At 41.2% G+C, this 27,153-nt stretch overlaps 2 protein-coding genes across 2 annotated transcripts; one reads left to right on the forward strand and one right to left on the reverse strand.

The window, feature by feature from the left end:
• The first annotated feature begins 1,016 nt into the window (after positions 1 to 1,016).
• mapkapk5 (MAPK activated protein kinase 5) lies at positions 1,017 to 18,090 on the forward strand. Its single transcript, XM_069138465.1, has 15 exons — positions 1,017 to 1,785; positions 1,895 to 1,941; positions 3,700 to 3,773; positions 7,611 to 7,686; positions 8,751 to 8,848; positions 8,958 to 9,066; positions 9,397 to 9,486; positions 9,974 to 10,069; positions 10,181 to 10,261; positions 10,368 to 10,555; positions 10,885 to 11,005; positions 11,655 to 11,785; positions 11,891 to 12,006; positions 12,476 to 12,580; positions 13,240 to 18,090. Exons 2-15 carry the CDS (start codon positions 1,906 to 1,908, stop codon positions 13,332 to 13,334), a joined length of 1,416 nt encoding a protein of 471 aa, XP_068994566.1. The 5' UTR covers positions 1,017 to 1,785; positions 1,895 to 1,905; the 3' UTR covers positions 13,335 to 18,090.
• A 271-nt stretch (positions 18,091 to 18,361) lies between these two features.
• ostf1 (osteoclast stimulating factor 1) lies at positions 18,362 to 27,106 on the reverse strand. The gene is made up of 10 exons (XM_069138745.1): positions 26,974 to 27,106; positions 23,421 to 23,467; positions 22,740 to 22,790; positions 22,454 to 22,517; positions 22,257 to 22,310; positions 21,965 to 22,072; positions 21,638 to 21,687; positions 20,133 to 20,211; positions 19,818 to 19,916; positions 18,362 to 19,462 (listed from the first exon to the last, which is right to left on the reverse strand). Exons 1-10 carry the CDS (start codon positions 27,005 to 27,007, stop codon positions 19,404 to 19,406), a joined length of 645 nt encoding a protein of 214 aa, XP_068994846.1. The 5' UTR covers positions 27,008 to 27,106; the 3' UTR covers positions 18,362 to 19,403.
• Positions 27,107 to 27,153: the final 47 nt, after the last annotated feature.

Genomic DNA, 27,153 nt, shown 5'->3' on the forward strand with positions numbered 1-27,153 from the left:
GTATTGGTAATTTTACTTAAGGATCTGAATACCTCCTCCACCCCTGAACACTGATATCAACTAACCATAAAACCACAAACTGCTCACAAATGGTGATTGCTGGATCAAGGCTTCGTCTCATTTTGACATGGACAGGACCAGCGTAGAGATGCAGGGAGATGGTTGCTTCGGTACATTTTCCTATAAGCAAATTAAGTATTTTTTTTTTCTTGGTGTCATTTAAGCTTGTATACTATGTCCAACTCCTTATCAGTCCATGGAATGACATGTTTGGCTTCTGGTGTGATTTATCATAAAAGTTTGTTAATCTTTTACATTATTTTACCACCTTCTTCCTTTTTCTGACTTCATGTCTATATTTCATTTTATGTCTTTGTTTTCTGTTTTTCCAAACAAAAGGCGCACCAGATAAACAGACACAATAATAGAATAATCACCACTACTAATAAATCTAATCTTTTATGGCTTATTAACCTTCAACAACTTGCACTGTAAATCTAATTTATTACCAAATTATGTGCACACTTCATGAATGTCCATATTGCAGAGATTTAAAAAAAAAAAAAAATTCAAATTCAAACATAACAGTTTATTTCCTGATCAAAAAAGTTTAACTCATAACTTGTATGAACATCAAAACAAACAACAAGTAACCAGTTTAAAGGCTGTTTGTTAAAGTATAAACTTTTACAGATATTCCACTCCTAAATCCGAATTGATAACTATTACTGTCTGCCCATTGAAAACATATTTGATAAACACAATGTTTGATTGATGAACATTTCAATTAAAAAAAAACTGTACAGACCAAAACACGATTCTTTCGTATGAAAAAAAAAAAAAAAAAGAAAAAAAAAAAAAAAAAAAAAAAAAAAAAAGCACATTTATGAATAGATAATACATGCACATCCTCACAGTGTCCAAATCCACAAAACACGTCAATGGTTTTCGTACAGGCGTTCTGCAAGGACTACTACTGCGTGGTGCCGACCGGGCTTCGGTGTGTTCCTCTGACAAGAAGCTATGGGATTAGCAAAACAGTCTAGAGATGCGGGTATCTCTATGGTCACCTGTGAAAACACTCTCTGTTAACCTTTCCCACCGCTGAAATAGTGTGATTGTTCTGTACGAGGTCTGATTAGTTACCGTCCCGTCTCGCTGAAGGGTGTTAATATCTGCGGCGTTGAGCAGAACTGGGAAACTTAACTTGCTCGATTGTAGCTCGCGAGCGCGTTAGCTCGACGACATAATAGGCTGCTGTGCTCGCGGGGACGCGGTGTGCCCGTCGTGTCGGATCAGCTGTCCTCCGAGGACAGCGCCGATGGTTTCCGCGCTGTGTCTCGGGTCTACCTCGTCTTTCGCGATTGCGTGAGTACATCAGCTAACGGCAGTTGAGCCAGCCTCCCCCCCCCCCACCACCACCACCACCACCCCCCCTCCACCCACCCCTCAGTGTCCGAGCACTGCTCTCCCTGCGCCGGCTAAAAATACCACTTCAGGTCCCCATATGCTCGGTGCGCCTCCGAAAGTGGCGGACTTCACCGACTAGGACTTGTCTTTTCTGGTCACCTTGCTCGGAGTTTGGCACTCTACATGGTCACTACGGTGAATCGGAGACGACTGGAAGAGCGAGTCGGACCCCGAGGTTGTGAGGCGAGCTGGCCTGATCTCGCATCACATCGTCCCGGCTGCTGGACTCCAGGTCTTCAAGGGAACCGCACTCGGCCGAGGCTGATCGTTGGCCGAATATCATTTCGCCCCAATGGGCCTGTCCTGTCATCAAAAGTAATATAACAAGCCTTGGTCCGGCCAAGGGTTGCAGGACCGACACTTTTGTAAAGGTCAGATTAAAACGCTTTGTTTCCGCTGTGTGAGGCAGACCTCTTCTGTTCAGAGCACAACACCATGTCGGAGGATAACAACGCAGACAGGTTCATTAAGGTAATCAAATATGAATCTTTATTCCAGGAGACACTGTAGTAGTTTTCACTTCTGCCGTGGTGTGCATTGACAATTTAAATGTCATTATCGCTTAAATACTGGGGTTAGAGATTAGTAACAACTGGTTGTCAGATAGGAGCTGATTTTACTTCACTTGTTTTAAATTCATATGTGTCAACATCATTTTTAATATTACTTATGTCAATATGATCTTAATTGCCTATTGCTCAATGAAGACAGCACTGAAAATACACTTGAATCATGTTTCATGGGACTGTCATGGATTGACATCTATTGACAGCACAATAAGTTTAGTGTGTCTTATGGACTGCAGAAATGAAAAATGTATTACAGCAGGGTTTTTTTTTTTTTTTTTTACCCATGATAGATATGACGGTTGAGTGTGGCTCACCAACCTTTCCATACAACCTGGTTGTGGGATTTGTTCCTGGCCTACTCCCCTAATGTGTCACTGCCCAGGCATCTGTGTCGGCAGTAAAATGTGATCTGGAGTTGCCCTGCATTCACAGTTGGGAGTGAAGATGAAGTTGAGAGCTGGAGGACACACTTGGTGTCCACTGGGGCTGTTATCATGAAGACAGATTAGTGGGTTTGTGAGCCAACTTTTGACTTAACCCAGACTCTCTGGTATGAAGAGCACTTAAACTTTGCTGTACAGCTAACTCGCTCCAGCGCAGGTTCTGTTTAGAGGACTAAATCAAAGTGTGCGAACAGCCTGTATAGTTTTTGCTTCACCTGATTGCTCCACAAGAATAAACAGTTACACTGAGCCTTGTATTAAATACCGTTCAATTGATGGTACACACGGTTGACCCAAATACTGCCTCTTAGCAGGATTTTTAAAGCCTAAAATCGACCGAGCCAGTTGGTTGTAACATTACGCGGGACCACAATGTTGACCTTGGTGAAGTCAGGTGCTTCAGAGAGAAGTGGTTTATTGTGAAGAGAGCTGGGTAACTGTGTACTAAATACGAGTCCCTCATCATGTGTTGCTTGAATGAATCCTCGTAATCAATGTCTTTGAGTTTACACAGAGCAGATTGGACCGGCCAGGGCATTAGAAGGACATGGTACCCACTGACAGTGGCACAAAATTGTGTTGCGGAGGCCATGAACAATGTTTTTTCTTAGAATTGTCTGATGATACGTTTGGGGGTTTTAACATACAGCAAAGACTCCTTTCCTATTCTTTCAACTCAGTTGATCTCGCCCCTCTTTCAGATTCATATCTCAATCCGTTATATTGGCAGCAGTGGCTAAGCTTTCCCAGATGCGTTTTATGGCAGACAAGCTGTCTTTTTCCAAGAACAAAGTGTGTTAAGAATTAACACTACTGTGAAAGTAGAGAGGTGGTAATGGATATGTAGCTATTACACAACCTAGTGCTAACACAGTGGGGGGAGAAGCTCTCAGCAGAATGTCAGTAATATCTTCCAAAATAACTAATGTAAATTAATCTTATGAATGCGAGAAGTCTGTATGATGATAAACACAGGTTTCAGTGCTATTCTGGATGTTTGCAAGGTTCAAAAAGGTCTCTCCTGAGAAGGTATTTTCTTTTCTTTCTCTTGACTGTCTGTTGTATTTCATGACATAAACTCTGCCGACAGCTGTGAAAAGTAAAAGGGAACCTTAGGTCTGTTAAACATTCATGTATAGCACAAAAGTCTGTGTCCTTCTTCCTTTCCAAGGTGAATTTATTTATTTATCATGTGGTGTGGTTTGTCTTTCCAACAGGAGACATCAATTCTGGACGAGTACAACATAAACTGGACGCAGAAGTTGGGAGCCGGCATCAGTGGACCTGTCAGGTGAGAGTGAAAGAAAGTGTGTTAAAAACTCTCCAGTCTCTAAATATGATCTTTTCTACTGATTGAACTGTGTGTATGCTCCTGCTGGTGCCAAAACTTGGAGCAGGATCGTTTTAGTGAACCAGAACCAGAATAAGTCGTTTTACAAAACCAGGAAACATCATCATCATGGTATTTAGTTGTGATTGAAACACCACCTGTTAATCTGTGTTGCTGGTGTCCATAGAAATATGAAATCACAAGGGAGCGGTTGTTTTTGAAAAAACAAACTGGGAGAAATCTGACATGCTCAGTTGAGCCCGGCTGTGAGAGCGGAGTCAGGGTCAATTGAGATAGCTTCATAGTTTTGTTTAGGTCCGAAAATAGTGTATAGTGATTCCGAAGATCCTAAAATCCGATGATATGAGCCCCAGCAGTTCATGATTAAATCACTGTTGTGAATGCTGCTGCAGAGATGATGTCAGAGCATCATGTAATTGTCGAGCTCAGTGTAACCTTATCCATGACTCAACATATAGAGAATATGAAAGGACCACGAGCTGGTCACTTGCTTTAAGTGACTGGACCAACTACTAGCGTATAACAGGCAGTGTCCCAGCTGGAGGCTTAACATGGAGATGTTTGGCACAGGCGCTATTTTTGTTGTTCTTGGTTGTGGATCAGTTGGCTCAGACACAATCCATGTAGCTGCAGCATCCTGGGCTTGAATCCAACCCCAAACCTTTATCCTCCACAACCTTCACTGGAAGTATCCTGAGCTGGCCCCACAGCAGACACTAACTGGGCAGATTTTTGGAGTCCGATTTGCCCCCCAAACAATTACAAAGTCTGGTACGAACCATCTACCTGCGCAAATGATCCTGTGGCGTGAGGGCTTTACAGACATGTTTTCAATGTTACTAACTATATTAGCCTCTCCCGTACTTTGAATTGTAAATATCAGAAATGATTGATATTAACGACTGGAAAATCTGTGGTGTGAAAGGAACAGCAAAGGGACATTGAACTGCAATAGTCAAGGAGAAGGAGCTGACGGGGAAGCATCACCAACCTTCGTTCAAGCCTAAAGCAGAGTAATATTAATATGACCGTGGAAGGATCAGAGAATGTATAAAAATGACATTTCTATTGATTACAGGTTTCATTGTTTCCTCAACCTGTGTATGAAAACAAGAAAGTTGGCTTGCAGCAGCAGCATGTTTGTTTTGCTCTGAAGTCACGTTTGATCTCACCAGTTTCTGTAAGATCTCGAATCCTAATGAAAATTTGGTTAAATGCGTTGTTATGTCTGTGGTTGCCCACATTTTTAAAATCGGTGACAGTTTGATAATTGCTCTAGCGTGCACCAGATGTTTGCCTGTTGTTAAAAATAGTCTCGTGCAAAGAAATGCTTGTAAATCTGTGAAGAAAAGTAGATGTATATTTAATAGTTTGGCTTGGGCAGGTTTTATTCTCCTCGCTACAAATACAACCACGTTGCCTTTGAGAAGAAGCTGCAGTCAGATTGAATAGTCAATGCTTGTGAATGCACGAGGGATCAATGATAAAACTCAGCCGTTTCCTTTTTCTTTGCCTTTCCCCTCTGCATTCCTCTAATAGTTTCAACTCTAACACGTGGGGAGTAATCTATCACATTAATGCAAATATCTTTCTGAAGTGCATGCAATATCTACCAGTGGTTATTACCTTTATGAATTTATGAGGTGGATCTCTAAGACTGAAAAACTCTGCATTGCCCTTCATCCCTGATGCCCTTCATCCCTGGTATAATCCCTTCCAATGATTCCTGTTTGTTTTCAGATGAATTCAGTCTACTAAACATTACAGAGAGGTGGTGGCTGCTCCAGCAGCTTTCTAAGTCTGTTTGTGCTATGTGCAGTTTCTTTTGTGAAAGTCTGTCTGTCCTGCTGATTCCAGCTGAATACAGGCTGTAATATATCAGTGTCCGTGACAGATTCCTTCTGCTCAGTCTGCACTTTGAAGCTATCGTGGGTCTGGATCAGGGGAGAGCAACCTGTTATTTCCTAGTGTGTGTAGCTTTGGCCTCAAGTGGCATGAATACTGAGAAATTGACTCATCAGCCCTCCATGTAAACACACTCCATGATTCATGCTGTGCTGTTTCTTTTTCGAGCAGCTCTCTTGCTCACCCTGCCTCTTATTCTTCTGATTGTTATTCGTTACGTTTGCCTTTTTCACCCCCTGCTCACCTCTTTCTTTCACACACACACACACACACACACACACACACACACACGCACACGCACACGCACAAGCACAAGCACACAGGTCTTTTGCTGTACCAGCCCCCCTCCTCTCTCTACCTCTGTGATACATTAGGTTGGTGTTGCTTTCCAGTGAGGTGAACTTTGGCCGAAGCAGAATGTTTCTCGCAGTAATTCTTTAATAGTGTAATCTGAGTTCAAAGGCCAGAGGTTGCTGTTTAAACCGAATATTTGGGTCCTTACAGATTAGAGGAGGGGGGAAAACGAGTTACTGAGTTTCTCAGGAAATGAAATGTATCCGTACAGCCTGTATTTAATCTGCATTCTGCTGCAATCATAAAATGTAGTTTGATTTAAACTACTGCCAGGAGTTTTTTTTTTTTTTATAAATTAGTTTCAACCTTGTGACAATGAAAAATTACACAAACACAGATGGCTTTGTCTTTGGTTTTGCTGCACTTACTAACACAGATGAGATTCATATTTCCTGTAACAAACTGTGATGCTGACAAAATACAGTTCTTACCTGCAGTCTTGTCTCTGTACTTGTATTATTTCACAGCACGCAGAAGAACACAGAAGAACAAATGTGTGTCAGCTGAAAACTGTATTTAAACACACGGATACTGCCATTGAAGCTCAAAGCCATTTGTATAAAATTAGATGTGAACCCCTACACAAATATTACTCATCATCATCAATTCAACATTTTGCACACCCACAGATTATAAAGACTGGAGCTGAAATGATGAGTCTATTAATAGATTAGCTGATCAACATAAATTCTTTGTGAAATCTACAAGCATAATTGTAAATTGATTAAGTAATTTCAGGAGTAAATAGGCAGATAATTCCCCAGTGGCAGCTACTCTCATGAAAATGTTTTCTGGTTGTCTTATTGAGTCATCAATCATTGAACTGTTTGAGATAAATGACAAAAGTTTGTGGCTAAATTTTGTAGAGGGGTGTGTAAAATACGGCACAACTTGGGTGGAGTAATATCAGCTTTGATTTCACTCAATATATACATCATATGGCTTCAATCAAGAGTTACATCAAACTGACAAAGAAACTGTAAGACACTGTCTGACAATATGAATTCATGAACTTTAAAGCTACTTTAACAAACAGCATGTGAGGTTGAAAGGAAACGATTTTCGGCCACAGTCTTTCTCAGGCTACACATCGTCCCAAGCTGATATCAGGTGTTATTTGTAAAGACTGAAGACTGTCTGGCATTTTCTTGGACACTTAATGTCCTATGAGATAAATTTGTGGTTTGGGGCTGTACAGCTAAATCTGACTTAACTTGATGTTCATCATGTTTCTCTGTCATTCAGACAAGAATGCCGGGGAAATGCCTGGGTGTGTATTTTATATGCAGATTCAGTGATTACGTTTTCCAAAGACTTAAAAGCAGATGACTCAGATAATCCAACAGCATTGACAAACAGAGCAACTGGCTAGTCTAATAGAGACACCTGAAGATGAGAAGAACTCCGCCAGACTAAAAAAACTACCTCCCTGAGTCTGGACATGATCTCATGGCTGACAAACTTTGTGCGATCATGCTGTGTGAGATGTTTGTTGACTCTTGTTTTGTCTTTGTCCAGAGTTTGTGTGAAGAAGTCAACTCAGGAACGCCTGGCCCTGAAGATCCTCATTGATCGCCCCAAGGCCAGAAATGAGGTTAGAGGGAACAGTGTCATGCTTGTGATTAATGCCTGTTGTTTGCTGTCTTTGGCTGTATCAAAATGCTTTGTTCTGCCTGCCTGTCCGCCTGCCTGTCTGTGTCTGCCTGTGTCCGCCTGCCTGCCTGTCTGCCTGTCTGTCTGTCTGTGTCCGCTACCTGCCTGCCTGCCTGCTATCGGTCCTTATTAATTCCTGTTTTTCCTTTCCTTGTCAGTCTGTCTTATGTACTTCGGTCTGTTTGTATGGGCTCCTTTGTCTTCCTGCAGTGAACAGTTTGTCTAGAAGCTTCTCAATGTCATTAGCAGCCACCCTGTTTTGATCAAGCAGCTTATACAGCAGTTAAGCAGTGAGACGTGCAGTCAAAACAAGCTATACAGACTTGCTTCACACAAGCTCCCGCTGCTGTGCTGTGAAAGCTGACACCGACAAGCAAACACACACAGATGATTACCAGTAAAACAACATATTCTTCAGGCTCTTTTATCTACTTCTTAAATATGAACGTGTCTGGCAAGACATGCTACCATTGAAGGCCGAGGTTTTGTGTGTGTACTTGTTTGGTTCATAACGGTAACACCGTCTTTGGTCTGTCTTACAAATTGCTCTTTGCTCCGTCTTGACGCTGCATAAATTGTCTGATTGCAATGACTTGGGAAGAAGCCTCCTCATTGTTAGCTGCATAATTCGCAGTCAGATTTGTAGAGTGTGTTGGTTTTATTTAACAGTTATGAATATGTATGTGTTGACTGGCCCACATAGTAAAAGCAGACGATCTAAGCACCCGTAGTGGCAAAGAGGCGTAGCGGCTGAACAAACAGTAAATGGTCTATCATCTCTACTGTAGTTTAAACAAGTGAATACATTTGTGTGTCCATGTTTAATTGTCCTTTTATCACCCGTGTTGTGCAGGGAAGTGCACACCCCCCCTGCGCCGTTAGAACAAACAGTGGTGGTATTGAGGACGGGAATGCTCTTCTGTCTTGCAGTTATTTCACACGGTTTTAAAAATAGAAAATGTAACGCATTTAAACGAGTTACTGTTTTGATCATCTTCCACACAGGTGCGTCTCCATATGATGTGCGCCAACCACCCAAACATCGTGCAAATCCTGGAGGTTTATGCCAACAGTGTCCAGTTCCCTCATGAGTCGGGCCCGAGGTAAAGAGCTCTGTGTGTCCGTGTGTTTCTCCTCATGCATGATATGTTAGTCGTGACTCATCCCTGTCCATATTTGCTCTGACTGTGTCTATGTTCTTGTTTTTGACAGAGCGAGGCTCCTGATTGTGATGGAGATGATGGAGGGTGGCGAGCTGTTCCACAGAATCAGTCAACATAGGCACTTTACTGAAAAGATGGCCAGTCAAGTCACCAAACAGGTCCGTTGAGACGCTCAGACACTTCAAATATCTTTTCTGCGACTTCTCCGAGTGTGAATTTGTAAATATTTACTTCCAGTCAGTTTCAGCACTTTGCCCTGCTTCTTCTGTCTTTTCCTGTGAAACATTTTTATGTCTGTGGGTAACAACATGTCTGGCTGCCTCTCTATGTCATTAGCAGCCCCCTGCTTTAGATGCTGCTCACACAGCATTTGGGCAGCAAGACACATGGTCAAGACGAGCAACAGACACCAGCTCAAATCAGGGCTGTTTAAATTGCTTTGACACACATATAGACAGTGTCTCAGTCTGATGTGTCTCGCCCTGTAGATCAGTCAAGCGTTGGAACATTGTCACTCCCTAAATATTGCACATCGTGACCTGAAGCCAGAGAACCTGCTCTTCAAAGATAACTCTCTGGTAAGCTGCTGGAATTGCACTGCGTTGCACACACAGACATAAATACTGCAGTTTTAAAAGAATACCAGTGTCACTGCTCCTGCCAATGCCAATACTTTTCAGCTAATGAGAAGTGTGCACACAAAATACAACGTGCACTACCAAGGAAAAGAAAACTCTTCTGGACTTTAAGACTGCAGTCAGTGTTTTCAAACACTGGAAACAGGAATTTATTTTTGCTGTATCTGTCAGAATTTGGCCGAGATATTGTTGAAATATAAAGTCTGCAGTGGCCGTGATAGACATTGAAACCAGCCGTTGCTCTGGCAGCAGCTTCGGCGATATCCCAAATGTGTTCCATCTAAGAAATCCAATCAAGTGAAACTCTTGAGAAGCTTCTGAGATATAAACAAACTGAAATGTTTTACAGGAAGCTGCTAAAAACAGGTTTCTGTACTGCTGGTGCCACATCCATGAGTCTCACTTTGTGATTCTGTCTCTTGTGCAGGATGCACCTGTGAAGCTGTGTGACTTTGGCTTTGCCAAAATTGATCAAGGAGACTTGATGACCCCTCAGTTCACCCCATACTACGTAGCACCTCAAGTAAAGAAACCACACAATACATAAAGACATGCTTGCTTCTTAATTCTTCCTCGACCTCATTTGCACATCAATGATAACTGAATGCATATCGTCTCGATGGTGTCTGCTCAGGTACTCGAGGCTCAAAGAAGACACCAGAAGGAAAAGTCTGGAATTATACCTACCTCACCCACTCCTTACACGTATAACAAGGCAAGACGCACGTCTGTTGAATTAATCATAGTTCCGCTGGGGCCTCCCTGAGTCCTGATTAAGTGATAAATTACATTTTAAATGATTGTTTCCTTTCTGTCTGCAGAGCTGTGACTTATGGTCTCTCGGTGTGATTATCTACGTCATGCTGTGCGGCTACCCTCCGTTCTACTCCAAGCACCACAGTCGCACCATCCCAAAGGACATGAGGAAGAAGATTATGACGGGCAGTTTTGACTTTCCTGAAGATGAGTGGAGTCAGATCTCTGAGATGGCCAAGGACATTGTACGCATGTAAGTCTTTTTCCTTCTTCATGCCTCTTTGCGCAGGCGACAGCAGCGGCAGGAGGCCTTATGTTTCGGGTTGCTGGAAAAACTCGAACTTCATTTGCTAAACCCTCGGATGACACGAACAGACAGATATGTGGGAGGTTGTTTACATTGTACTCTGCCATTGCACCGGCTCAGTAGTTCGCTCATTAGACTCATTCTCTCCACTTATCTTGCTCCTCCCCATATCACCTTCCTTCTCTCCTTCTTCCTTATGTTCTTTCATCCCTCTCATTCATCCTCTTTCCGTCCCTCACCTCCTGCTCCCTCCCGTCTTCCTCTGCTCGCTGCAGGCTGCTGAAGGTGAAGCCAGAGGAGAGGCTGACTATTGAAGGAGTCTTGGCTCACCCATGGCTCAACTGCACCGAGGCCCTCGACAACGTGCTTCCCTCCGCCCAGATGATGATGGACAAGGTGAGCGGGAAGTGTTGGAACGGTGTCGTACAAACATGCTGCTGTTCTTGAACGAACTGACCAGCAGAGGTTGGAAGTCGTTCAGCTTACTTTTGGTAACGTACAGTATGCTGGCCTCCTTTTGTTGGATTAATAGTCACCACAAGGGATAACATGAGATTCCTGCTGTAGGTATTTATGCTGCAAGTGTTGATTTGTAGTTGATATCAACTCTGCAATGCTGCACACACCTGTTGTTTGTATTTAGGTCATGTTGTGCTTTCGATCCCCCACAGTACCTTGCATGCAGGGAGCAAATAAAAAAAAAATGAATAGCACTGGAGTTCCCAGTAACTTTTAATGTTATTTTTTAATGTGTTCTTAGTGAATAAGAGAGTACCGCTATGCAGTCGTGGTGAATCAATGTTTATTACTGCAGTTGTTGCCTTCAGTCTCAATGAACTCCACCAGCTTCAGAAACACGCCAGGAGAAAACACAGGAAATTGGTCCCAGTTCTTGCGCTCTCCCTGCAGTATCTCTGTGGACCCAATCTGTAGTTACCTTTTTGACGTGTCAGCTTGGCTTCGGGCAGAACTACGCAGCCTACGCAGGTAGCCACCGTAGATACAGTGCACCACAGCAGTATAAAGTCTTTTCCCTGCCTTCCAGGCGGTAGTCGCAGGTATCCAGCAGGCCCACGCAGAGCAGCTGGCCAACATGAGAATTCAGGATCTGAATGTCAGCCTGAAGCCACTAAACTCTGTCAACAACCCAATCCTCAGGAAGCGGAAACTACTCGGGTAGGATTGCTTTTGTTTAGGTTTTTGTGCTGCCTTTTCTCCTGAATTTGCCAATGCCAATAATTCATGTCAAAGTTTGGCCTGAAATGGGTTTTTGTGTTTCAGCCCTAAGCCCAGTGATAGTTTCTTCATTCATGACCCAGAGAACGGAGGGGAAGACTCCAACGTAGCGCTGGAAAAATTACGAGATGTCATTGCACAGTGTATACTACCACAAGCTGGTTAGTGAACCCATGCTGATATGATGCTGGCTTTTTACTGACAAAACATTGGCATATATTGCTGCTCTACAGCACTCCACACGTTATAGTTCTTAAATTTATGTTGGCTTGATGAGTGAAGTGAAATGTGTCTTTGCCGGATTTGACTCTTCAGTCATTTCAACTAAGAAGTCGGTGACGAAAACAAAATGGTCAATGTGCACAAGAAGCAAAATTAATCTTCTATCTTTCTCCAAGTTTAATTGCTTACAACTTAACTTTAGTGACGCAAGACACTGAAAATGCTGAGCAAGTGATCTGTGTTTGAAAGGGTATAAACATTGCTGCAATTTAAAAACGCTATAACAGCCGATATACCGAAGCTTACAGTATATGAGGCATAATGGTGGAGGTTTTCCTCTTCCTGATGCAAAATACCTTAGAGAAAGAGACGGAGTCGCCTCTGAAGTGAATGTTTTTGTCTGTCCAGGAGAGAACGAGGATGAGAAGCTGAATGAAGTGATGTATGAAGCCTGGAGGTTCAACAGAGACTGTAAGCTGCTGAGAGACGGCCTGCAGGGCCTCAGCTGGGACGGTCAGTAACATTTCATCTGGTCTGAAATCCTTCCTTAGTTTCTCTTAACCATCAAAAGCAAAGTAGCTGTGGCTCATCGTCAATTCATCTGAAGTCATCAATATAACTATTGAGTATTTTTTGTTTTTACTTTCCTGATAGTTGACTGTTATGACTCACTACGTCACGTCAGAAAGAATTCATCACAGCGAGGTGCAGCGTAAAATCAAACGAAACAAACAGCAGAACTAACCGTTTGTGACGATGCTGGGTGTTTGTCTGTACTGCAAAAGTGTTGACGAGCTGTCCACTGTCTCGAACATAAGACTTGACATTCATCCCACTTTGTTTAAAAAGTAAACAGAAAAGTAATGATCTGTGAATACTGAGTCCCTGGTTCAGGTCCCAGCTGGTCAGCTCTCTGCTGCATGTCATTCCCTCATTTCCCATCAGTCTCCACTCTCGCTGTCAAACAAAGGCATAAAACGACATTTATTTATTATCAATATAAAAACAAATCTGCAAGTATTATCATATCAAATGATGGAGCATCTTGATAATCTGTTATGGGAAAAAAAAAAAATGTAATAGTTATAAGAGCTTAAGAGTGAAAGTGGTGAAACTGCCCTGAAAACATCCTGCAGGGTTCAGAGATTTAACCACCAGCTCTTTCATTGCAGGACGATCCTTCTGTGATAATGTCGACCGCTTGAAGTTGGCTGAAATAGTGAAACAGGCCATTGAAGAGAAGACGAATCTCCAGGAATCTCATTAGCAAAAGTCTTTCTATCTTCTTTTTATATTGTTTATTATGACCCTTTTTAACCCATATCTGTAAAGACGCTTTTTTTATGTAAAACAATGCGCTAATTTTTTGTTTTTTTTCATAAATTCACTTGACCTATTGCTGATCTATTGCAAGAGCTATTGTACAGCTGTAGATATATTTCAAAGAGGACTCATTGGTACTATGATAATTTTTTTTTAAACAGACACTTGCAAAGAACATGGAAAAAAAACAAACTATATTTTCATTTTTTGCACAAAAAAAAAAAAAAAAAAAAAAGATAAAAGAAGAAAAATCTGAGATAGAAATTATTTTCTGGGAGGGAATTTTTATTAGCTGCTTATCCAAGATGTCATGTGTTTTATTCCAGTTATTTCATTTTATTCTATTCTATTCTATTTTATTTCATTTTATTTTATTTTAACCATCCTAAGAATTTTATTTATTTAAACAAAGAGTTCCATTATTTTATAATGTACTTGTAGCTTGATAGTGCGCTCCAAAGTTGAGTGAAGCTGTCTCCGATGTGACTCTGTTCTTCCGCACTCTTTGAAGTTCAGACAAGAGGTAAATTATATGAACTTTTGTTCTCTGTACAACTTTCCCTTAACTTTTTTGTTGTACAGAGGTCGAGGAGTGGAGACGGAGGTAAAAGAAAGAGTCGTAAAACAAGATAAATGCAGCCTCAAATTTCTTGGTTTTGCCTCAGCCCCTCTCTTCAAAGCTGGTAAGAAACAGCACTCACCACATCCAAGAAGTCTGGACAGGCATAAACACTGGCTGGTTTTATTTAGATCAACATGTTTGACAACAATTTCTTTACTATTAGCTTTTTTTTTTCTTTTTTCTGAGCTTTCAGCTGCCACACAGGCTACTTCAGAGGAGGTTGAAAGATTTCGTTTGAAAGCTGTAGCGAAAACTTTATTGTCGAGCTGTTCTAAAAGTCAGGATTGAACTTTCACACTCAGCCAGATCCATCTGCGTCTCACAAACTTTAGCTTCAACTCACACACGCAAAATGATGACGCTGTTTGTGCCGGACAAGTAAAATGAAGCAAATTAATTCCGATTTTTATATTCCTGCACATTTGTGATCATTTATGAATCATTTATCATTCAAAGTCATTTATTTGTGAAACGGACGCAGTCTGACCTGCTTTGACGTAAACTTAGATCTGCTGGAATTCGGACCTGCATTCTTAATAGTTTAGCTTTCTTTCAGAGCAAGAGAAGTTGTTCCTTAAACATGCAGAAACACGGATTAAAAAACACACACCTGGCATTTTGGGTGTTTCTTACACCAGAAAAGATCAGGACGAAGGTCGGTCAGGATTTTAGTCTCTTAACTTAATGTTCTACTGAATGTGCAATAAGGCAATAATGTAATCATGTATTCACAGTGCATGCATGTACATGGTAGTGGGATCATATCCAGTCGTCAGTATTACTGTTACTCACACTGACCTTCACTGACTTTATTTCAGTGATCTGAATACCAGCTAATGCGCCCTCACTCGTTGGTTTTATTTAACAGCATATCATTTATTGGACAGAGTCAAATCTTCACTATTTTACTCTTGTGCTGTAGTCATATCTGATATTATTTCCGTAAAGAGGGGTTGAAAGAAGGGATTCATATTGAGGTGTTTGACTGAGGCCATGTTGAGTCTTCTCAACAGCTAAAAACTTGATGTTCATTTCAGGTTATTTACAACTCACTTATTGTCTTTGTTTCAAATATCCTCAAATCTGTAGTGAAACTCCCTTTTGATGAAGTATTTTTTTAATTTTTTAATTTTTTTTTTTTTTTTTTACAGAATTATATCTAAGTGTAAATTCATGTCAAGATCACTGCATTAACCTTGTGTTCAGATCCTGACATGAAATGGTATGTTTCCTCTGAAAGACATTGGTGCAATATATCATCGCTGTCCATTGAAATGTATCTGATATTGCTGTTTTCAGATGAACTGAAGGATTAAGTGCTCACCTTTTAATTCTAGGCTGCATAAACAATTGGAAACTCCGAAAGATGCATCGTCTCATAGCTGAAAACAGGGCTGTTTTTGTTAGCTTGTGAAAAGACGCCAGGCAGTGACGATATGTTCGCCGACTTTTTCCTCACACGCAATTTAAAACCGACGTGAAGAAAAAGTGCAAGTCTTCCTTTGTATGTCTAATTTAAGTTTAGTTTAAACAACAACAACAACAACAACAAAAAACGAGTGAAATCAGTCATTACTAACATGATTCTAAAAGATCACTTTGACTGTCTATCTTACAGTCTCCCTCAATAATAACCACAGTTTGTGTATGAAAAGGCCTTATTATTACATGGCTGCGTTTTACGCTCAAATGTGCCTTGTTGAAAGGGCGACATCTTCATCCCTTACTGCTCTCATCTGTAGAAATAAACCACGGGAAGAGGGGAGAGACTCCGAGCCGTTGGACGTCGTGGTTGGCAGTTTGGGTTGCGATTTGTTTTGTTTTTCACATGAAGGTTTTCATTCCACAGTGCTGCTTACTGATTTGGAAATGTTTGTTGAAATTAAACTAGCATCTTATTTGGAAAAACAAATTCTTTTTAATGGTCCAATTCAAAACTGAGAAAGGAGTAGTTTGTTTTCTTGTACGCTTACCGGCCTCCAGCTCGTCCGTTAAATATAAAGCTGCAGCTGGCAGCTGGTTAGCTCAGTGTGGAAGTTTGGTGAGAGTAATAACAAACCCTGTTGACATGTCTCATAGTCTTTGCCTTAGCCTAAATCAAGGCTACTTTTGCAGCTGTAAAAAGGTGGATAAATAGTTTAAACGATTCATTTCACTGTCAGAATTTTAAATATTTGGTTCAATAACATTGGAAAAGTCAAAAAAATAAATAAATCGACACCGTTTGTATTTCGTCTCCGTTCCTGTTAACATTGGGCTAAACTGGAACTTTGGTGTAAGTCTCTGGTGCTCTGCCCATAAAGCGTGCCCAGTATGCATTCATCCGGCCGGGGAGCGAATGTCTCACCAGAACACCAGATTCAAAAAAAAAAAATTCTGTATCCTTTGAAATAGAGATTTACCTGACGGTGAGCGGCTCGGTCAGCATTGTGTGAACTCGTTTGGGCAAAGGACTTGAATGTAACGGATGTTTGTTATTTGGAGTTGAACTCCAGTTTAACTGAAACTAAATATGCCTCCGTACACCTCTAAATTTAACTATTACACACGTTATATCTCATGGTTTTAATCTGTGGGGTTGTTTTTTTTTTAAATTGAAAACCTAATTTTACCCTTTTACAAGAGCTCAACGTTATGCGTTGTACCCAAAGATCGTCTAGTCGTACCACTTACGAAACACTATCAACTGTCTCCACTGGTTGCCTAGTAACTTTCCTAGCCATCACATTTTCTGGCACAAACGCCCAAAAATTGCAAATTGTAGTTTTTACACGTAAACATGCTAACGTGTTATTTAGTAAGCTTTACAAGTGCTGCTACCTGCTTTGTATTTAATGGACAAATAAGAGGTCTGGTTTCCTCAATGTTAGATTACTCCTTAATGCAGAATTATAGAGAATTAAGTTGCTAAAAGTGGAACAAAGTGTTTTTTTTTTTTTTTTTACTTTGACCATGTCTGTGTGGATGTGCGACAGTATGAAATTAATTTTTATATATACATACATACATACATAAACAAGCAAACACACACACACACACACACACACACATACATACACACACATATACACACACACACATACATACATACATATATTTACATGATTGCGTGTGTCTGATACCTTCCTTGTATCAGTGAATCAGAGCTACTTTAATCTCTTCCCCCACAAGAGACCTAATTTATATCTTCTGCGGCCTGAGAGAGCATCATTACTGAAGGGTAGTGTTTTTATACAAATTTTTTGTACCGTAAAGTCAAGGCATGTCTTTTGATATTGATAGTCCTAACAGTGAACTCCCCCAGGGAAACATACAGTCCTGCTCAGACACTATTTACCTGCTGTTTGCTGCTCGGTCTGGCTCAGTGTTACAAAAACCCAGAGGGCAGGTGCTTCACCTCCCCTGCATCATTTTATTGAGTAGTTGTAGCTGCAGGCTATCGTCTGATTGACAATCGGGCTAACACAGCTTTGGACATATTTCAGAAATATTAAGTAGCTTCCACCTGTCACTTTCTCTCCCTGCTCAGCGTAGAGACAAGATTTGTGATTTAACACAAGATTTTTTTGTAACTCCAATCTCTCCCAACATGGATGCTGACTTTTGACGGATAATCGTGCCCTTTTTGTTTTTTTAAACGAGCTCATTAAAAATGACCTGAAAGGTAGAAATAGTTTCATCAGCAGTTCTGCCCTTGATAAATACCAGTTGCTTCCATTTCCTCCGCTGTAAATGTATTCATATATGTATTTATTTAGAGTTTCAAGAAGTGCTTGGTTCTTTGAGTTTGGCATCAGGTGGATGTAAGCAGGAGGAAGAATTTACTTCTCCTGAAGTAGCTGTTCCTGTTTATGTCGATCCGTCGGGAGGAAATGTTGAGAGCCTCTTCTCTGCTTTACCAGTCCTCCTTTTTTCTCTGATCTGGCAGTCATGTAGCATGAAGCCCTCATCAAAGACTCGCTGTATTTTCTGTCGACACATGTATTTTCTGCCCTTTCTGCCCTTTCTGCCCTTTCTGCCTTCTTGGAATGTCATCAACATGCTGACTTTGTAATAAAGGAATTCTTTGACTTTTGGACATATTTTTTGCAGTGTTTTTCCTGCACATTCCTCATCGGATTATTATGCAGTTCAGAATCGTATTACTCTACATGTAAAGGTTTGTTTGCACACTTACACTCGGTAATGAGAGCAATTTGTCTTTTTTGTGAGAAGCTTTTGAGTAATTAACTATAATCTCCAGTGTTGCTTCTGTAATTAAAGATGCTGTTGACACAATTTTTTGATAATTTTCCTTTATGCCACATGCATTGATGTTGGCTTTCAAAAAGTGTTAACTCAACGTGACATTTTAAGTTAAAAATCTTTATTGCAGATTGAAGACAGAGCAGACACAAATTCAGAACAAAATCATCTAAAGAAATTCACAACCAACAAAAACATGTTCACAATGACGCAACCAAAGACACAGTTAGATATATTTAAGGCACTTTTTCTTAAATTTGTTGGAATAAAACACCAGAAATTTGCTCCCAGGATGGAAAATCAAACCATCAAAAACTTGCAAGATCACAGTAATGTAAAGTGTGTTTTGCACAGGGCAGATCATTTTAGTTGCATTGAACTGAAAACCAGTCTTAAACAGCAGTGGAAATGTTAAAACTCATACCAAAATATGAGCAGTACAGAGAGTTACAGGTGAGTTTCATGAGATCACCGCCATACAAGACAGTTTACAAATTATTTTCCCTATTAAGCCCATTTATGTGCATTAGTGACCCCCTTAATTCAGGAGTCAAATGCGGGAAAATTTCAATTTAAAGGGAAACATTACAGTCAAATACATGTTTTAATTGCCTCCCCAATGTACATAAACGGGTCCCACTTGTGTGTAGTTGTGACGAAGATGCAGGAGAGAATGTGTTTCTGATTCTGTTTGGTCAAGTTTGTGGTCCAGTGATTTAAGTGGAGCTGGAAAACTAGACACAGATCAGATCAATTATATAATCTACATGGCACTTTAATTCTCAGTTTAATAGGTTAGACATAATCTGTAGGTGGGGAATGTGTTTCTTATAGCTTTTGGTCTCTTTTCCACAACGATATATATTCTGCCCCTCAGCCCGCAACTGATGCTCGAAGACAAACTCCCCACACGTGGAAATGTACTTGGCAAAGCAGGCCCACTGTAAAACGCATTAATCCAATGCTGTGAAATTCACACTGATGTAACGCAGATGACCAAGAGCTAGGGTGTTTCAACAAAATAACTGAGCTAAAACGGAGTTACGGTGACAGCAAATCCATTTCAGGTCTGTGATAAAACTCTTTAAGGTTCACGACCCCCCAAAACCCAATGGAAGACAGTGACGATGTTGGGACGGGGCCAGGTCAGTCCGAGTCCTCGTCGTCCAAATACTCCTCTGCGTTGCTTTGTGTGCGGGTGATGTCTGAAACAGGAGAAATGAACAGTTAATGATACAAATACTGCGATATTTTACAGCTTATATTTACCTTGAAATGTCTGCTGCATCTTTTGCAAATTAAGTTCCTGAGTGTAGTCTTAATGTAATGCTAGATACCCTGCATGAGGCTTATTCCTGATGTCAACGAAGGTTAACATTTTGCATGTAATGACCGCAGCCCCGTGGTGCACTACTGCAAATTAATTCAGTTGCCTGAGCTTGTCACCTCATAGTTGCCCTCCACTGGCAGTAGGGAGCTCAGTTGAAGCCATATTTATCTTTGTGGCACTGTGTATGTGTGAGTGCTGTAAGGCTGCCCCCTAGTGGCAGCGGTACTTACTGCCTCCCTGCTTCCGTTTGATGAGAGTAGCGCTCTGGGCATTGGTGGCCATCTCTAGAGCCAGCTTATTCTCATTGTTCCTGATGTCCGTCCTCGCATCTGAAACAAACATAGTCACACTAGAAAAACTGCAGAAAGCCACACACAACAACAACAAAAAACAGACACAAAGATAAAACCATTGTGTATGTGAGGACACACAAAATGTGCAGTCATATTTGGGTTTGATCATTTTTTTTCCTCGAGCTTCCTCCCTGCTCAGTTTCCATATGTACCCAAATAATGATGATGACCTGCTGATGACCTGATACTCACTCTTGTTAAGCAGCATTTCCACGATGTCAGAATAACCCTTCCAGGCAGCAGCGTGCAGCACGGTGTCTCCAAGCTTATTCTAAAACACAAAACATCATCGTTTTTACTTGCACACGCTTTACTGACAAACTTCCTGACTGACAGGACGCAGCAGGTGAGGCTGGGAAACATCACATACGGCACCCGGACAATCAGCCCTGCAATCATGAAACCCACATATTAATGTGCTTTAACCTATAATTGTTGGTGTAGGACATGAACGAGGGATTTTTCTGGTAAGGACTTCTTATTTTATTGTGCATTTCAGTGGTAGCAGAAATGTTTAGTTGATTAATCCATTTGTAAATCTATGGAAAATTAATCTGCAATTATTTGTCTTTTGTTTATATAGTTTCAAAAATGTAAGAGGCCTTTTTCTGGTATCATATTTGATTGTTAACCAAATCTCTTTTTGTTTCAGACTGTTAAGTGGACAAAACACTTGGAAGACATCCACATGAGCTCTCAATAACTGAGGATATTTCAACGGCTGTACTTTTTAAACAAGACCAGAATGAATGTGATTTAAATATTCTACGCTGTCGGCAGCCGCTAGCGACGGTCAGATTAATTGATAGTGAGAATAATTCAATAAAAGACAAAAACAGATGAAAAACTGTCTAATACTGTCAGTGTCCGCGCACACACACACACACACACACACACACACACACACACACACACACACACACACACACACTAAACTGTTATCATTCCTTCCCAGCCTCACTGCAGTTTGCTCGGAAATGCATTAACACCTAATTTTCTATCATCTGACCCAATTTAACTAATTGAAGGTAGAAAGGATGGCAGAAATACAAGTGAAAGACGAATTAAATAAAGTGTCTTAGTAAACACCCTCCAGAGCAGCTTCAGTACATGTTGGCAAAGATTTAAGTCACTGAAACTTAAAAAAAAAAAATCATTTTCTAAAACTTCCTTTCATTTGGTGTTTTTGATGATGGGTCCACTGTCCATAGCATGAGTCATATTTTATGTATACTCTTCAAATCATTGAGTGACCTCATTGTGTCCTGTATGGAAGTATCCGCTTTTGTTCCGGCTCGCCACCCATTTATTCAAAAATGTTCTCTTACTTTGTTATCAGCATCAGTATCAATAATCAGTGGACCACAGCATCAAGATGTCAATCTGCAGGTCTTGATGTCGTTCCTCCCTCTATATAAATAAACAGATAACCTGCTGATCTGTCCTGCAGGAGAAACTCTACTTCCATGAACTCTACTTCATCCAGTCAGACTGCAGCTCAGCTGAAGGATTCAAGAATGATACAATAAAAGATCCAGCAGGGTTTGCCATCACCAGGCCTTGATCCTGTGGCTGTAGACGTTTTCCACTCCCACAACCTTATTGTGCAGCTGTTCACGCAACATGAGATTGGCTGGAAAATCTCAGATGTGTTTCACCCTTTTAGTGACGTTGATGCGGTTTTAATATCATCTCACCTGCTGGTTGAGCTCTACGTTGGGCTGGCTTAGCAACACCTCCACCACATCTGACACACAAAAAAAGGGAACAGATTTATAGATATGGATCATATAACAATGATATTGAAACAATTCAGGGACAAGACCAAGTTCCTGTATTAATGTACTTCACTTGTCGTGCAAAAAAAAAAAAAAAAAAAATCTGCCCCAGTGTCACAATTTAGGATTTATAAAACGATATCCAGTCACCGACTCTGCAGTCAAACCAAACTCTTTGATAAACCCAAACCTCATGGCCGCCTGTCTGATCCTGTAAAGTCCACATCAACTACAATCCTCTGTTACCTTTATGTCCTCCGTGGCATCCCCAGTAGAGGGCAGTGTTTCCAGCCTTATCCAGCCCATTGATCCCAACCTTGTTCTCCACACACTCCCGCAGCCAGCTCAGATTGCCTGTTTAAACACACACACGTGTGCACACACACAGTCGGCTGGAGAAGATTGCTAATATTGTAAACAGTGTAACAGCTCTTTAGCAGCAACAGAAGAGACATTATAAAGGTCAAGAAAGGGAAAGAATGATCTTAAGACAAATAAATAAAAACAGAGAAATATGCACATTTTTACATAGTCATACCTCGTTTGGCTGCTTCATGCATTGGGTTGTCAATAGACTCTGCCTGCTCAGCCACTAAAAAAAACAGAACAATAGCATCAATACATCAAGATCCACTAAGAAGACAAAAGAGCAGTTTACTGTATTATGCCCCCGTTACACTTCATGTTACTGAATATATTTGATCACATACAGGATGTTTGATGTCTTCTACTCACCATAGTTACTTGGAATTAGTCCCGTCCTTCCTCTGCATGTCCCTTTCCACCAGTTAGTGTCAGTCTGAGGAGAAGAAGCAGACCGCAGACTGAGAGGAATGAAGAGGAACAGCAGTGAAATGAAGAGGAAGAGAAACATCTGACCGAAGGTGGAAAATGCAAAAAATGATACCGCAAAAAAGGACCCGAAGAAGAGAGGAAGAAGAACTGCAGATTCAAACTCGGTGGGACGTGAAGATCTGAAGAGCAAGACGGCAGCTGAAATCTCAGAGATTTTTTTACTTACCGTGTCAGAGATGTACAAGATGTCTCCCTCTTCAAAGTACAGCTCGTCGGGCTGGATAAATAAAAAAAAAAAAGATGAGACAAAGTTGCTCCAGGATAATCAGACACGCTGTTCTGAACTCAGGACTGACTTCTGTGTTACAGTTCATGCCCATCTCTTCCCCTTTTTCTCCACTGACAATTAAAACAATCATGAAACCCACATATTAATGTGCTTTAACCTATAATTGTTGGTGTAGGACATGAACGAGGGATTTTTCTGGTAAGGACTTCTTATTTTATTGTGCATTTCAGTGGTAGCAGAAATGTTTAGTTGATTAATCCATTTGTAAATCTATGGAAAATTAATCTGCAATTATTTGTCTTTTGTTTATAGTTTCAAAAATGTAAGAGGCCTTTTTCTGGTATCATATTTGATTGTTAACCAAATCTCTTTTTGTTTCAGACTGTTAAGTGGACAAAACACTTGGAAGACATCCACATGAGCTCTCAATAACTGAGGATATTTCAACAGCTGTACTTTTTAAACAAGACCAGAATGAATGTGATTTAAATATTCTACGCTGTCGGCAGCCGCTAGCGACGGTCAGATTAATTGATAGTGAGAATAATTCAATAAAAGACAAAAACATCAGGTCATCAGGAATCATCAAATATTAGAAAACCAGCGCAGAGCTCTTACTGTTCTGGGGTCGAAGGTGAACAATGCCCTGAACACCTTGACTTGGCCTAGTGGAGAAGAAAACAGACTGCACGTTAGCTGAAGTGTTATTAGACCATTTATTAGCAGAGGAGCGGTGAACAGAGCGAGCTGTGCTGGATATCAAAAGTGAGGTGAAACCGCACACGCTGCTACTTCACCGCCCTGCAGAGCCGAGTTTCACTCAGGGGCAGCTTTAATGTGGTAAATTCCCCACATACAAGAATAAATCAGAGAGGTGTAACGTCATCCATCGCCTCAGTGAACAGCCACCCGCATGAAGCGTGTAACAACCCCTGCGCTCACGAGTCAACATTTCTACACGCAGCGCAGAGATGGAGACAGAGTGGTCGCCGCGTGTCGCCGCCCTCGGGGCCTGTGATGTCGAGCCTGGCGTTCGCTCTGCGGCTGGAATGCTACCAGAGCTGTCGTGGTCTCAGCTGGCAGCTGAACTAGTTCATGGAGACCTACGAAGGAGCTTAAAGACAAGCTTGTTCCACAAACTTCTAAAAAAAATATTCTGACCAGCGGTTTATTTCCGGGACCAAACAAAACCACAAGTTATGTTCAGCGTGTTGTACATAAACGTTACGTTCTCTAAACTGACTGGGAGTTTTCCATGTTATCGTACGGTGCAGGTGCAGCCTCACCGCAGCCGATTCATCGTGGAGAGCATCGAATTAACGAAATTAACTTTTCCCTTCTGCGGCAAGTTTTGTCTCGAGGCTTTTTGGTTGTTGTTTGTTTATCATCTGCTGTAGCTTTTCCAACTTTGTGGAACATTTTTAAAATGATGTGGTGATACTAATCTTTTTTTTTTTTTTTTTAACTATATTTAAAATTCTATTCATCTGTTTATTTAATGATGGCTGGATTTTGGCCCTGTTTTTAACTCACTATCACCACTGACTTTGACTTTTATTCGCTGTTTATTCAATTGTAATGTTTTTTTAAACCTAGATTTATTGGACATATGAATGGATGAATAAACTAACTAACTAACTAACGTCAAAAAATTGAAAATTTGCTTGGGGAAGAACCTCAAAACCCGCACGACATAGGTGATAAGTCTTCCACAAACTTCAGGAATACCATGCTGACCAATAAGCTCGTCACACTCAAAGCCAAAGTACTGAATTTGTTTTCGGTTGGCGATAAAATGTGATCTTCCTGCAAAGCGAACGTTATTCTTCTTATTTGCATCTCATTTATAGATAAACATCACTCAGTGCTTCACTCTGCTAACTTCCTTTTCAGAGGTTTGATACACCCATGTTAAATAAGACAACAATATTCTTTAAAACACAGTAATCATTTTGTGTTTTTATGGGTGCTGATCTGATTCTTTATTCAAGCACAATTTATGCTTTAGCTTGGTTGTTTTAGTATCATTGCTTTCAGTTGTAACTTTGAAAATAAAGACGTTTATTATCGCATCCGTTGCATTACGATGTTTATCCGTGTTCTCAATGTTAAACAAACAAAAAAGAGCTGACACTGATGAATTTACTGTGATATGTTTAAAGTAGCTTCGGTAAACAGGCCCACATGTTTAGAGTTGCGACGCCCCCTCTGCCGCTGCTCAGGGTTTGTGTTTGGTTAACACACTGCCTCCAGTGTCTCAGAATGAGAGGGGCTGAGCCGCTGCACAAGTCCGGCTCTGTTCAGCACCAGAAAGCACGACTGCTCTGCAGGCCCGGTCATGCAGCTCAAAACACACAAAAAAAAACCTGTGCTGACTCGGCCAGGTTCTCGCTGCGTCTCAAACCCTCAGGCTCACATACAGGCAACAAACTCGAGACCAAAATTTATAACGATAAAGGGAGAAAAAAAATAATTTTTTTTTTTTTTTTTTTCACTTTATTAATCCCCGAGGGGAAATTTCTTCACTACAGCAGGGGGGCTCTCAGGGGGGAGCTGCTGCAACAGGCTGCCACTAGCGCGGCGCCAGGTAACCTGACCTGAGGTGCATGTTTTTGGATGATGGGAGGAAGCCGGAGAACCCGGAGAGAACCCACGCAAGCACAGGGAGAACATGCAAACTCCGCACAGAAAGGCCCAGGACCGGATTCGAACCCGGAACCTTTTTGCTGTGAGGCGACAATGCTAACCACTGCACCACCGTGCTGCCCTATTTAAAAATAAAAAAAATTTAAATAAAAAAAAAAGTGAGCCTCAGAGTGAGCAAAACACTGTCAGTACATTGTATTTGCTTGTGGTTTTGTGATGAGATCAACGATAACCAATGGATGCACGCTCCCCCACACATCTCTCATCTTGGTGGCTTTTTGATTCCAAAGTGCTTTTCAAAGCCCAAACCAACAACCATCTCAGCTTCTAGCCTTTGAGACAACAGAACGCAATTTGTGCTGCAAATTCTCCATCATCCAGTAACAAATCCTCTTGTTAAATTCTGACTTGGAGGGTTAAAAGAAACACTCGCATGCCTGATCTCGTAAATTTGAATTCTTTGCCCGTGTTATGCGTGATGCCAAAGTTTTACATTTGTCTCTGCGGGGAAATTCTATTTTTGACTTTTCCTTCTTAACACATCATTAAAGGGACAGTTACAGAGCAGGAGTCCTGAAGCTGCAGGGACACAAAAAGGACTTTTAAAAAGGACCAAAACCATTCAACATGGAGAGTTGCCTTCAAATCTCTGCAGGTGACTTTGTTCTGAGCCCCTGACAGGGACGCCTTTCATTCTCATTCTTTTGTGTCTCCGCATGAATTACTGCGTTAAATGAATCAGTCGTGACTACACGAGGCACCGACTTCACCAAATAAGACTGAAGCCTCTTATACAACCATCTGTCAGGACAGGCAAACTAACCTGTTGTCCCAGCCAGGTGAGGAGTCACGGAGCCCACTCATTAATAACCACGAAGACTATGAACGATAATGATGTTTTTTTTTTGTTTTTTTTTTAAATAACATACATAAGCTTTAACTTTATTAATTTACACCCGTTGCACTGACACAATTCATAAGAATATAATTTCCACCAAATAGATGTTATTTAATCAACAACACGATCTGACCTCATTACTTTTTTCGTGAGTGACAGACACGTTCACCAACATTTGGTAAAAGTGTTTCACCAGAACAGACTGAGCTTGTAGGAAGTCAGTATCGTCATTGAGTGTATCGACTCAGCATCACCTAAATCCACTGACTGCAGCACTCTCCTAGCACGACTGATGGAAATAGGGAAGTGACAGAGGCCTGCAGCTGTGAGCTGGAAGTCCCTGTCAATCAGCAGCGGAGGCTCTTTTAACAGCTCCATTGTAGTCCCGTCCCAGTCAGGGATCACAACTACGGTCATCCGTCCGAGTCTTAGGTCCTTCCTCGCACCGGCTGATAAAAAAAAGTTTCTCAAACAAACGAAAGAAAACCGCCGATCAATCCTCTCAAGTGCTCACCGCCCGCCCCTTCGCCAATAAGGTGTGCTGCCTTCGTGAAAACAAGACTACAGGTTCTGGTAATAAAAAAAAAAACCCCGTAAACATCAGACCCTCGTAGAGGTGGTTTTTACCTGGTTTGGCCGGCTTGGGAGGAGGCTTCGACATTTGTGATGCTCAAAGATAAAATGAAAAAAAAAAAAAAAAACGCAGTGGGTTATCTCAGCCTGAAACGTCGCTAAACTGTGAAAGCACTTTTGCTTCTGCTGCTACACTACCAATGAGGAAGTTCAGTTACGCGGAAAAGTTAGTCT

The sequence above is a fragment of the Embiotoca jacksoni genome, unplaced genomic scaffold (assembly GCF_022577435.1).
Source record: "Embiotoca jacksoni isolate LCO1_2020_lvr unplaced genomic scaffold, fEmbJac1.0.p SCAF_8, whole genome shotgun sequence".
NCBI lineage: Eukaryota > Metazoa > Chordata > Actinopteri > Embiotocidae > Embiotoca > Embiotoca jacksoni.